Source organism: Nicotiana sylvestris, chromosome 12 (genome assembly GCF_000393655.2).
Source record: "Nicotiana sylvestris chromosome 12, ASM39365v2, whole genome shotgun sequence".
Classification (NCBI taxonomy): domain Eukaryota; kingdom Viridiplantae; phylum Streptophyta; class Magnoliopsida; order Solanales; family Solanaceae; genus Nicotiana; species Nicotiana sylvestris.
Genome location: NC_091068.1, coordinates 129,963,520 through 129,975,926, shown reverse-complemented (window position 1 = coordinate 129,975,926; position 12,407 = coordinate 129,963,520). Strand labels below are relative to the sequence as shown.

Here is a 12,407-nt window from a genome sequence, read left to right as displayed (position 1 = left end):
GCGAAGGGTGAGAGCTGTAATAGTTATATGCATTTAGTTCAGAACTTCGAACCAGGTGACTGAACCGCAGTCAGTTTGGAATATTTCAGGTCTAAGGCGCTTTAGATTTCTAATTTCCTCTTGTAAAATTTTCTTAACGTATCGCTTGTTAGTTAAGGGAAAAGGTCTACTCTATGATCTAATGCTATAGACAAAAGGCTCTTTCCTTCTCTTTATCGGTTAAACACTTTGTTCCCTATCCTTGAGCTCATTACAACAAACAGATTTAGAATTACTAGCAACTGCATTTTTTATGCAGCATAGATCCTCCTGAGAGGTCAATAAATGGATATGCTACTTCATGGTGTACTGCAAAAAAACATCTTTTGACTTTAGTTCTATGTAGCAACAAAATGTTAAAGAGCAACAAAATTATGCTTAACTGATAACCAAAAAATGTTATTACATGTGCTTTGCCAGCATATTTCCAGCTACTTTAACATAACTCTCTTAGAGAGTTTCAAACTTACAAACGCAACAGTTTTGTTAACTGCAGCATTTCAGGTCCAGGCATCAATCTCTGGTGCTACTACTATAGGACTGCTTACTGTGTGGTGGCCATTCTCTTCCACCCAAGTGATTGCACCAGATTGTGCTTGATCTTCCACAACGCCCTTGTAACGTATGGTCAGAGTGTACTCCTGCTTCTGATTTTTCTTCTCAAACACCAAGGTCTGCGGAAAGAGAGAAATTGTTGAGTTTTCCGGTGCTTTCACTTTTACTTTGTACGTAGCTGCACCAGCTCCAACATTTGTGACTGTCCTCTTGAATTTCTGCTCCAACCAAGTGTAGTTCCCGTATGGGCTAAAGAGAGCAATAAATGATGGGTAATTTATATCATTGGATGGATTTGAGCAGTTGTGCTTAGCTGATGATCTAGCAATTGTTTTGAATTGCTCTACTGTCAAATTCATAGAGCAGAGAAGGTTCACATAGTGTTGTGGAGTGGCATCATATATTAGGCCTGGATCAACTGCACGGTTTGGATCAACGACTCCTGCTCCCATGGCTAATGATGTAGCATCCTTGTTATCATCCGCTGTTTTGATGGGTTTTTCAGTATTATCCAAAGGGTTGGCAGTGGTCATCATGGCAGATCGAATAGCTGAAGGACTCCATTCAGGATGTACTCCTTTTAGCATTGCAGCAATTCCAGCAATGTGAGGAGCAGCCATTGAAGTGCCTGATTCAAGTCTGTAATCACTATCCAAAAAGGTATTGACACCAATAACTGCAGCTGAAACGTTCGATGGCCAGGCTGCTAAAATCAACTCTCCTGGTGCTATAATATCAGGCTTTGCAACTCGCAGATAGCTTCTAGAAGGGCCTCTCGAGGAAAATGCAGAAACAACTGGAGCAGGCTTTACATCCGTGCGTGTTTCCTGGAAACTGATGCTGGCTTTAGGTTTTACACCTTTTAATGCATAGTCGATCACCTGCTTCCCTTCCTTGATGCTAATGACAACTCCAGGGTTTGGGAAAAAATTGGATATCAATGCATCTGGATCATCAGATATATAGATGGCTCCTCCAAATTTTGACTCTGAGATGGCCGCCATTTGTTCCTCTACTTCTACTGCAACGCTATAACAAATCATGATGCTACGTCTAGCATTAGGGACTTGGGATAATAGGTCAGATGAATCACAAGGAGATATACTTTCGTTGTAAAGCACAGGAAAATCCTTGATCATGGTTCTCACTGGAAACAAGCTAAATCCAGTAATCTTTAAGCCATTCCCAAGAGTTAAAGTCCCTGAAAATGATCGGTCAGTACTGCATGATGCCACGGTAAAGATCCACGGGACTCCATTATTTAAAGTTCCCATTTCAGGACCACTATTTCCAGCTGAAGCAGTGACTAAGACACCTTTCATCATGGCACCAAAAGAAGCTATTGCAATAGAATCTTCATACAATGGAATTTTAACATACCCATACGAAATGGTCAGTATATCAACACCATCTGCAACAGCTTGATCCATAGCAGCAATTAAATCTGAAGTAAAGGTCCCTTCTTCAAAGCTAAACTTATACACAGCTATCCTAGCTCGTGTCGCGATACCTCTTGCTGTTCCAGGAGCATATCCAAAATATGAAGCTCCTTTAGCAAAACTACCAGCAGCAGTGGAGGCAACATGGGTGCCATGACCTCTCGTATCCCTTGCAGAATTCATGGAAATATTTACACTAGGATCATCAGCCAAAATCCCCTTATTGAAATAATTTGCTCCAATGAGTTTCCTGTTGCACAATGAGGAATTGAACTCTGTTCCTGGCTTGCATATTCCCTTCCACTTTTTGGGAATTTCAGACAATCCATCATCCCTGAAACTGGCAGATTCTGGCCAGATACCAGAGTCAAGTACACCAATAATAACATCTTGACCAAAACCAGAAGCTGGCCATAGACCAGAAGCAGGATTGAGCTTAAGAAACTCAGAAGTATGAGTAGTGTGAGCTTCAACAGTCCTATCTTTATAAGCTGAAAGAAAGCCTGATGATTTCTTGAGAGCTTCAAGTTCATCTTTAGACAAAACAGCACTAAATCCATGAATGACATTATCATAAGAATATACAATCTTTGGAACTGGATGATGATCATTTGGAGTAGTGGGAACCTCAATCTTGATGTTGTTAATAATGGATGAATGCCAGTTTTGGTGACTAGCAAAGATTTTAGGCATAAAAGACTTGTCCAAATGGACAATATAAGTAGACCTCTGTGCTGAGATTCCTAAAGACAAAGAAAGACACAAAAGAAACCAAGAAAACAGGAGAAGAGGTAGTGGTGTCATAATTCTCTCTCTCTACTTGTGTTTGTTTCCTCATATAACAAAGACTCCTTTTAAATACACATGCTAAGAAACAGCCATGCTTGGGCCCTTGGCTGGTTTTGTGAAGTAGATAATGCAATTGGAGCGCTTGGTAAGCTGTCATTTTCTAAGACTTGGTTTCTTTGGAAGTGCTTTAATAAGTGTAATTAACAAGGTAGGGAAGAATCAAATTGGTATATTATTTCATGTAGTGATACATATATATACATGTACATCATGTGCTAACTAAGGAAAAAAATAAAAGAGGTTCCTACAAATCTGCTATCTATATATGGGTTATATACACTACTAAGAAACAATTTATGTTCATTGTGTAAAGTGTCTAGGTTCATTCTGTAACATTCCCCTCAAGCTGGAGCATATATATTGATCATGCCCAGCTTGTTACAAAGGTAATCAACTCAAGTGCCATTTAATGCTTTAGTGAACAAATCAGCTTGTTGCTCTCCTGTCTTCACGTAGCCAATAGAAATCAAGTTCTCCTGAATCTTCTCACGAATAAAATAACAGTCAACTTCAATATGTTTGGTTCTTTTATGATACAATGGATTTGAGGCAATATGGAGTGCAACTTGATTATCACACCAGAGTTTTGATGGAGTAGGATGCTTCAACCCAATTTCAGTTAAAAGGTGATGTATCCACATTATCTCACATGTTGATTGTGACATAGCTCCATACTCGGATTCTGCACTGGACCTAGATACAACATTTTGTTTCTTACTTCTCCATGATACCAAGTTTTCACTAACAAATACACAGTAACTAGTAGTATATCTTCTATCAATCTTGGATCCAGCCCAATCTTCATCTGCAAAACAATCAATGCGAGAATGACCGTGATTGCTGTATAATATGCCAAGTCCAGGAGCTCCTTTTAAGTAACATAGAATCTGCTCCAAAGTCTCTCAATGTTTAACTGTGGGCGCGGACATGAGCTGGCTAACCATACTCACTGCAAATGCAATATCTGCACGAGTCACAGTGATATAGTTGAATCTCCCAACTAACCTCCTGTATCTATCTGGTTCATTAAATGGATCACCATCATCTTTCATAAGATGCAAATTAGAAACCATTGGAGTACTACAAGGTTTGGCAGCCAGCTTACCAGTTTCTGCTAGTAAGTCAAGAATATACTTCTCTAAGATAGAAAAATTCCCTTTTTGCTTCTAGTTATTTCTACTCCCAAGAAGTATTTCAGTTGTCCCAAGTCTTTTGTATGAAACTTAGCATGCAAGAAAGATTTGAGAGAAGAGATTCGTAGATAATCACTCTCTGTGATAACAATGTTATCCACATATAGAACAAGGAGAATAGATCCAACTGTTGATTGCTTGTAGAAGATAGAATGATCACATTTGCTCTTTTTCAGCCCAAATTCTTGAACTGTTTCCCTAAATTTACCAAACCAAGCCCGGGTACTCTACTTTAAGCCATATAAGGATTTCTTCAAATGACAGACCTTGCCATACTCCCCCTGAGCAACAAAACCAGGTGGTTGCTCTATATATACCTTTTCATGGAGATCACCATGAAGAAAAGCATTCTTAATATTCAATTGATGCAAAGGCCAATTCTCAGAAGCAGCTAGAGAAATGAATAAGCGGACATAAGTAAGTTTAGAAACCGGAGAGAAGATGTCTGAATAATCCACCCCATAAGTCTGAGCATACCCCTTAGCCGCAAGTCTGGCCTTAAGTCTCGCCACAGAGCCAACATGATTAACTTTAACTGTGAAGACCCACTTGCATCCCACTGCTTTCTTTCCACTGGGTAAATCCACTAAATCCCAAGTGTGGTTTTTCTCTAAGGCATGTATTTCATCAAGCATTGCTTCAAACCATCCAGGATGATTCAAAGCCTCCTTTACCATTTTGGGTATAGAAATAGAGTCTAGAGACACAATCAAAGATCTAGATGTAGGAGACAAGTGGTCGTAAGAAACAAAATTAGCAATAGAATATGTGGATTTGCAAGTACGTATACCTTTGTGAAGAGCAATTGGAAGGTCAAGGTCTTATGGAGGGTCAGATGGAGGCAAATCTGATGATGAAGGAACTGATGACGAAGGAACTGGTGCAAAATATGTATCATTCGTCTGTTTCCTCCGCGAGTAAACTTGAGCAATTGGCGGTCTTGCTAACATAATTGGAGCAGGTGCTGAAGGCAGAATAGTGGATTGGTGCTCGATAGAACTAGGAGATGGAGGAACATCATCTCGTTGTTCTGTCAAAGTACGAGTAACCTGATATACTAGCCACTCATCTTCCTCCCCCTGACTTGTAGAAATGGGAGGTGCATAGAAGAATGGTATAGTATCAGAAAATACTACATCAGTTGACACCAAATATTTGCCAAGTTCAGTAGAATAACACTGATACCCCTTCTGAAGGCGAGAATAGCTAAGGAAAACACACTTCAATGCCTTGGGATCCAACTTGGTAACAAATGGTCGAACATCTCGAACATAACATGTGCTTCCAAATACCTTAGGTTCCACCGAAAATAATGCCTTGTTTGGAAAAAGGATATTGTAAGGCACATTACCACCAAGCACAGTAGACGGTATGCGATTAATCAGAAAGCAAGTCGTAGAGACCGCATCAGCCCAGAAATGTTTAGGAACCTTCATTTGGAACGAAAGTGCCCGAGCTGTCTCAAGTATATGCCTATTCTTCCTCTCAGCAACTCCATTTTGAGAGGGTATATCAACACATGAAGATTGATGTAGTACACCATGTTGTCTCATGTACAACTGAAATAACTCTGACATGTATTATTTAGCATTATCATTCCTTAGGATACGCACCGAAGCGTTAAATTGAGTTTTGACTTCAGCACAGAAGGCAGAAAAGTGAGTAAACACTTCAGAGCGACTCTTCATAAAGTAAATCCAAGTCATTCGAGAAAAATCATCTACAAAGGTGACAAAATACTTATGCCCAATTTTGGAAACAATGGGACATGGTCCCCAAACATCAGAATGAACTAACTCAAAAGCTGACTCAACTCGTTTATTAACCCTTGGACTTAACGAGATGCGAGGGTATTTTGCAAATCGACATGACTCACAATCCAATGAAGAAATATTCTGAAACTGAGGACAAAGCTTCTTCAACAAAGGCAGAGAGGGGTGTCCCAATCGACAATGTGCTTCAAAGGGAGACACAACACTAGAGCATGTAATAGACCGTGGCTCCCATTCATCAAGGATGTAGAGATCACCAGATAAATATCCTTTACCAATAACCTGTTTTGTTGTAAGATCTAGAACAAACAATGATCTGAAAAGAATGCAACACAACAATTAAGGTCTTTGGTGATTTTACTAACATAAATCAAGTTAAAGGCCAAGTTTGGTAGACTTAATACAGATGACAGGGTAATAGATGAAGTTGGTTTAACAGTCTCAGATCCAACACTGCTACAAGTTGATCCATCAGCTACAGTAACTGGAGAGGGTGCTTTATGTGAGCGAAAGCTAGAAAAAATATTTGGATTACCTGTCATGTGATTTGTGGCACCTGAATCGATCACCCATTTATTGAAAGAGGTGATAAAACATGTTTTATCTGACCTAGCAAAGGCAGTAACTGAAGAAAAATTCCTTAACTGATTTATGATTTTGAAGGAACTTTAGAAACTCCGAAACCAAGATTGTTGGACTAAGAGTTGTTGCATTATTATTCTTTACCATCATGTTTTCCTTTGAATAACAAACCGATTAAATTAACAGAGGTCCCCAAAGCTAAAAGATACCAAAACAGATCTCTAGTAAATACGAAGTCAACAATCTATTTAACAGAACTCCACTCCAATAATCCACTCAACCAAATCAGTCCCCAAATCAAATAAAATCAGAGACCAACAAAGTTTCTGATAAGGGAAGACCCAACAGATAATATCAAGTCTCAAATTGTAATAAAGCGTCTTACAAGTAAGACCCAACAAATTACAATTCACAAAACAAGTAATCAGATGCAAAAATATTGTTCCACGACTACTTCAGTATCCCAAAAACAAACCAAACAGTAGAAGAACTCAAACCTGACCAAAATTGATGTAATACAACCTTGTCTGAGTTTGTTTCTTCACGAAAATAAGGTTATGTTATCAAAGGATAACCAACAATCGATCGGAAATAATCAAGCTGATCTCGGAGAACAAAGCTGGATAGAGAATGTACCACACACGCACCTCACGTGTCTACCGGAAAGTTTTGGTCAACTCTGGTGAGACAAACTCAACTCCGGCGAAGCCACAGATGTGGCTCTTATACCATGTAATTAACAAGGTATGGAAGAATCAAATTGGTATATTATTCCATGTAGTGATGCATATATATACATGTACATCAGGTGCTAACTAAGGAAAGAAATAAAAAAGATTCCTACAAATATACTATTTATATATGGGTTATGTACACTACTAAGAAACAGTTTATGTTCATTATGTAAAGTGTCTAGGTTCATTCCGTAACAATAAGCTATTCTTTCGTCTTAAGTTCTTTCTTTTTGTTTTTCTTTTTTTGAGTAATACTATGTTGTCCCGATTTTTGCATTAAACAAATACCAACTTGCAAAATCTTTTAGGAGTACAAGTTTTGGAAAAGGAAATTACTGAATTTTTTTTTTTTTCAAAATAGGTCCTTAAAAAAGTACTTTGATGTTGTTTATCAAAAAAATTATTATTTCCTCACACAACACTTAGAATATCTCAAGAAAATTACAAAAGCCTTTTGGAATCACATATGATGACAAAGACTAGTATAACTATGAATGGTCTGTGATTGGACAAACACATTTTGTAGCAAGTGGATAGACTCGAATTTCCAATTTAAAAATGACCCTACCATCTTGTGATTGATTGATAAATGTCCTATATTGGAATGATTTTATTGTCAATTAATCGTGGAAGTCATACTTTTCTAAGTGCATACATGCCAACCCATTCATCCCTCCTTCCCTCCTTCTACACGCACAGGCGCACGCAGAAGCAAATCTAGAATTTTAACTCTATGGATTCATCAATTAAATTTTTTAATATTAAACCCATTATATATTTTTAAAGTTATGGGTTCATATCTATTATTTTTATAATTTTAAGGAATTTTTACATCTAAAGTTTTACTCCGTGTTGAACCCGTTATTATCATACTACATAAGGCCCTGGGCGCGCACACACTTTTTCTGTGCATGTATATACTTGTAGTTGTTTGTATTAGCGTGTGCGTACTATTTCTTTCAAATTGGAAGAAAAGAAAACAAGAACATGAAACTTACTTTTGAAAAATCTCAAATAGAAAAGATCACTTGCATGATTTAAGCATTAATTTGTTGCTGACAAGGCAAAACTAGTGCTTTCAGTCTCTGCATAACATGTTGTATAGAATTATCTTATTAAAGCTTACTGTATGGATATTGCCAATCATGGTGACTAGTTAAGTTCTACTTTTAAGCTCTAATATGGGTAAAAATGAAAAAGAAACTTCTGCTCCATATATATGGTGTCATGTCTCCAGTTACTTCAACTCAATTCTGATCAAGTTTTCATATGTCAATGTTTTCCCTAGGATTTATTTTTGTGTTAGTTTAGTTCAGAAATTATATAAGTATTCTTAAAATTGAAAGAGGGAAAGGAGAGAACTTTAACCCTGGAGACTGAGCTGCAGTTGGCTTTCTATAGCGTCTCACACTGTAGCTCCGCTTGTTATATGTCTAGTCTTTGGCGCTTTAAATTTCTAAATACCCCGTGTAAGACTTTTTTTTAACATATCGTTTGTTGGTCAAGGCAAAAGGTATACTCAATGCTCTAACGCTATAGACAAAAGACTATTTCCTTCTCACTTGTCGATTAAACACTTCTTTATACATACAACATTGTTTGGACGAATTTGAATATTACCATTAGTTATTCAGTATAGGTCCAAGCTAATCCTTTGTTCCATATCTGGGAGCTTATTAAAACAAGTGAACTAAAAAAAATTCAGTTCTTCTAGCACTGCATTTTTTGTCTAGCCAAACATTCTCCAGAGAGGTCAATAAATGGATACAATACTTCATGGTGTATCTGCAAAAAGCATCTAATGGCTTTAGTTCTATGTAGCAACAAAGTTTTAAAGATCAATAAAGTCATGCCTTTTTTATAACAATTTTTTTTATTTATTTAACAATTACTTCAAACATACATTTGCTTTGCCATTAGAGAGTTACAAACTCACAAATGCAACAGTTTTGTTAACTGCAGCATTTCAGGTCCAGGCATCAATCTCTGGAGCTACTACTATAGGACTTCTTACTGTGTGATGACCGTTCTCTTCCACCCAAGTGATTGAACCAGATTGTGCTTGATCTTCCGCAATGCCCTTGTAACGTATGGTCAGATAGTAGTCCTGTTTCTGATTTTTCTTCTCAAACACCAAGGTCTGCGGAGAGATGGAAATTGTAGAGTTTTTCGGTGCTTTCACTTTTACTTTATACGTAGCTGCACCAACTCCAACATTTGTGACTGTCCTCTTGAATTTCTGTTCCAACCAAGTGTAGTTCCCATATGGGCTAAAGAGAGCAATAAATGAAGGGTAATTGATATCATTGGATGGATTTGAGCAGTTGTGCTTAGCTGATGATCTAGCAATTGTTCTGAATTGCGCAACTGTCAAATTCATGGAGCAGAGAAGGTTCACATAGTCTTGTGGAGTGGAATCATATACAAGGCCTGGATCAACTGCACGATTTGGATCAACGAGTCCTGCTCCCATGGCTAATGATGTAGCATCACTCTTAACCATGTAATCCGGAGTCTTGATTGGTTTATCAGTATTATCCAAAGGATTGGCTGTGGTCATCATGGCAGATCGAATAGCTGAAGGACTCCATTCGGGATGTGCTCCTTTTAGCATTGCAGCAATTCCAGCAATGTGCGGAGCAGCCATTGAAGTGCCTGAGTCAAGACTGTAATCACTATCCAAAATTGTACTGACACCAATAACTGCAGCTGAAACGTTTGATGGCCAGGCTGCTAAAATCAACTCTCCTGGTGCCATAATATCTGGCTTTGCAACTCGCAGATAGCTTGCAGAGGGGCCTCTCGAGGAAAATGCAGAAACGACTGGAGCAGGCTTTACATCAATATGTGTTTCCTGGAAACTGATGCTAGCTTTAGGTTTAACACTTTTGGTGGCATAATCTATCACTTGTTTCCATTCCTTGCTGCTTATTACAACTCCAGGGTTTGGAAAAAAAGTTGAGGCTAATACATCCGGATCGTCATAAACATAGATTGCAGCTCCAAATTTCGATTCTGAGATGGTCCCCATTTGATCAGAGACTGATAAGTCTTCTTGTGCAGTGCTATAACAAATCATGATGCTACGTTCAGCATTAGGGACTTGGGATAGTAGGTCAGATGAATCACAAGTAGATAAACTTCCATTGTTAACCAAATGAAAATCCTTGATCATGGTTCTCACTGGAAACAAGCTAAATCCAGTAATCTTTAAGCCATTCCCAAGAGTTAAAGTCCCTGAAAATGATCTGTCAGTACTGCATGATGCCACGGTAAAGATCCACGGGACTCCATTATTTAAAGTTCCCATTTCAGGACCACTATTTCCAGCTGAAGCAGTGACTAAGACACCTTTCATCATGGCACCAAAAGAAGCTATTGCAATAGAATCTTCATACAATGGAATTTTAGCATACCCATACGAAATGGTCAGTATGTCTACACCATCTGCAACAGCTTGATCCATAGCAGCAATTAAATCTGAAGTAAAGGTTCCTTCTTCAAAGCTAAACTTATACACAGCTATCCTAGCTCGTGGCGCGATACCTCTTGCTGTTCCAGGAGCATATCCAAAATATGAAACTCCTTTAGCAAAACTACCAGCAGCAGTGGAGGCAACATGGGTGCCATGACCTCTAGTATCCCTTGCAGAATTCATGGAAATATTTACACTAGGATCATCAGCCAAAATCCCCTTATTGAAATAATTTGCTCCAATGAGTTTCCTGTTGCACAATGAGGAATTGAACTCTGTTCCTGGCTTGCATATTCCCTTCCACTTTTTGGGAATTTCAGACAATCCATCATCCCTGAAACTAGCAGATTCTGGCCAGATACCAGAGTCAAGTACACCAATAATAACATCTTGACCAAAACCAGAAGCTGGCCATAGACCAGAAGCAGGATTGAGCTTAAGAAACTCAGAAGTATGCGTAGTGTGAGCTTCAACAGTCCTATCTTTATAAGCTGAAAGAAATCCTGATGATTTCTTGAGAGCTTCAAGTTCATCTTTAGACAAAACAGCACTGAATCCATGAATGACATTATCATAAGAATAAAGAAGCTTTGGAGTTAGATGGTGATCATTTGGAGTAGTGGAAACATCAATCTTGATAGCATCAATAATGGAGGAATGCCAGTTTTGGTGACTAGCAAAGATTGTAGGCATAAAAGATTTGTCCAAATGGACAATGTAAGTGGACCTCTGTGCTGAGATTCCTAAAAACAAAGAAAGACACAAAAGAAACCAAGAAAACATGAGAGGAGGTAGTCTTGTCTCCATAGTTTCTAACTCTCTACTTGTGTTTTTTCCTTCTATGACTTAGCCTCCTTTTAATACATTCTAAGAAACAGCCATGGTAGGTTAATTACAATGGTTGGTTACTCAAGTGTCACTTTAATGATACAATGTCACTAAAATTATTTGTAACCAAAAAGTTATAAAAACTTGCCTAGCATCACAAAAGGTCACTAAATAAGTTTTTGTGCCAAAAAAATCGTTCAACTTTGCACAAGTATCACGTACTTAATATTATGTCTAGTGTCATCATGTCATCTTTGTTTCCTTCCGTAATACTTAGGCAAAGTTAATTAAGGTGAAAGTTGAACGATCATCATGAAATAAAATCAATTATGACTAGTCGAGTAGATAATGCAATTGGAGCACTTGTTAAGCTGTCATTTTCTAGGACTGCTTTATTTGAAAGAGAACAATAAGTAAATCAGTGGACCTGATCACTTTTGTTAGTGAAAATTAAAGTTTCGTGATTCATGTTCACATACTACACAAAACGAATTTTTGCACATGCACTAAATCATATTTCAAGTGATAGTTGAAGTTAGAATACATACATATATATATATATAGATACATACATATTAACAATGATCAAATAACAAACCTTATACAAGAGGGTCAAATGGTTTTGCATGTCTTCACAAACTTGGTTTTAGTTCTATAGCCTTCTTTTTTTTCTACACATGGAAAATTTACTTTTACTAATAAGAGATCTATCTTTTACACATATTTAAAAAAAGGACATTTTCTTAGTTTCAACATTGTAAATGGTCATGGAGACTATCGGGTCAAATGGTTTTGTGGGTCCTTTTTTTTTTTTGTATATACGTACAAAAGAGTGAAAGACATATGTTATATATTTGTTGCTTTAATGTACATAGGGGATATATGTAAATATTTCCCATAAAAAATGTTAGGCAGAATGGCCTAAATGCCACCTATACTTG

General features: G+C 37.7%; 2 protein-coding genes across 2 annotated transcripts; both read right to left on the bottom strand.

Moving 5' to 3' along the window:
• Positions 1 to 395: 395 nt before the first annotated feature.
• On the bottom strand, positions 396 to 2,902 carry LOC104220758 (subtilisin-like protease SBT3). The gene has a single exon (XM_070165533.1). It carries the CDS (start codon positions 2,835 to 2,837, stop codon positions 540 to 542), a length of 2,298 nt encoding a protein of 765 aa, XP_070021634.1. The 5' UTR covers positions 2,838 to 2,902; the 3' UTR covers positions 396 to 539.
• Positions 2,903 to 8,991: 6,089 nt separating this feature from the next.
• LOC104220759 (subtilisin-like protease SBT3) lies at positions 8,992 to 11,580 on the bottom strand. The gene has a single exon (XM_009771687.2). The coding sequence runs from the start codon at positions 11,443 to 11,445 to the stop codon at positions 9,130 to 9,132; it is 2,316 nt and encodes a 771-aa protein (XP_009769989.1). The 5' UTR covers positions 11,446 to 11,580; the 3' UTR covers positions 8,992 to 9,129.
• Between the last annotated feature and the right edge of the window lie 827 nt (positions 11,581 to 12,407).

What these genes read in the sequence shown, in the direction of transcription:
- LOC104220758 (XM_070165533.1), bottom strand. Translation starts at nt 2,837, where the DNA reads ATGACACCACTACCTCTTCTCCTGTTTTCTTGGTTTCTTTTGTGTCTT.
- LOC104220759 (XM_009771687.2), bottom strand. Translation starts at nt 11,445, where the DNA reads ATGGAGACAAGACTACCTCCTCTCATGTTTTCTTGGTTTCTTTTGTGT.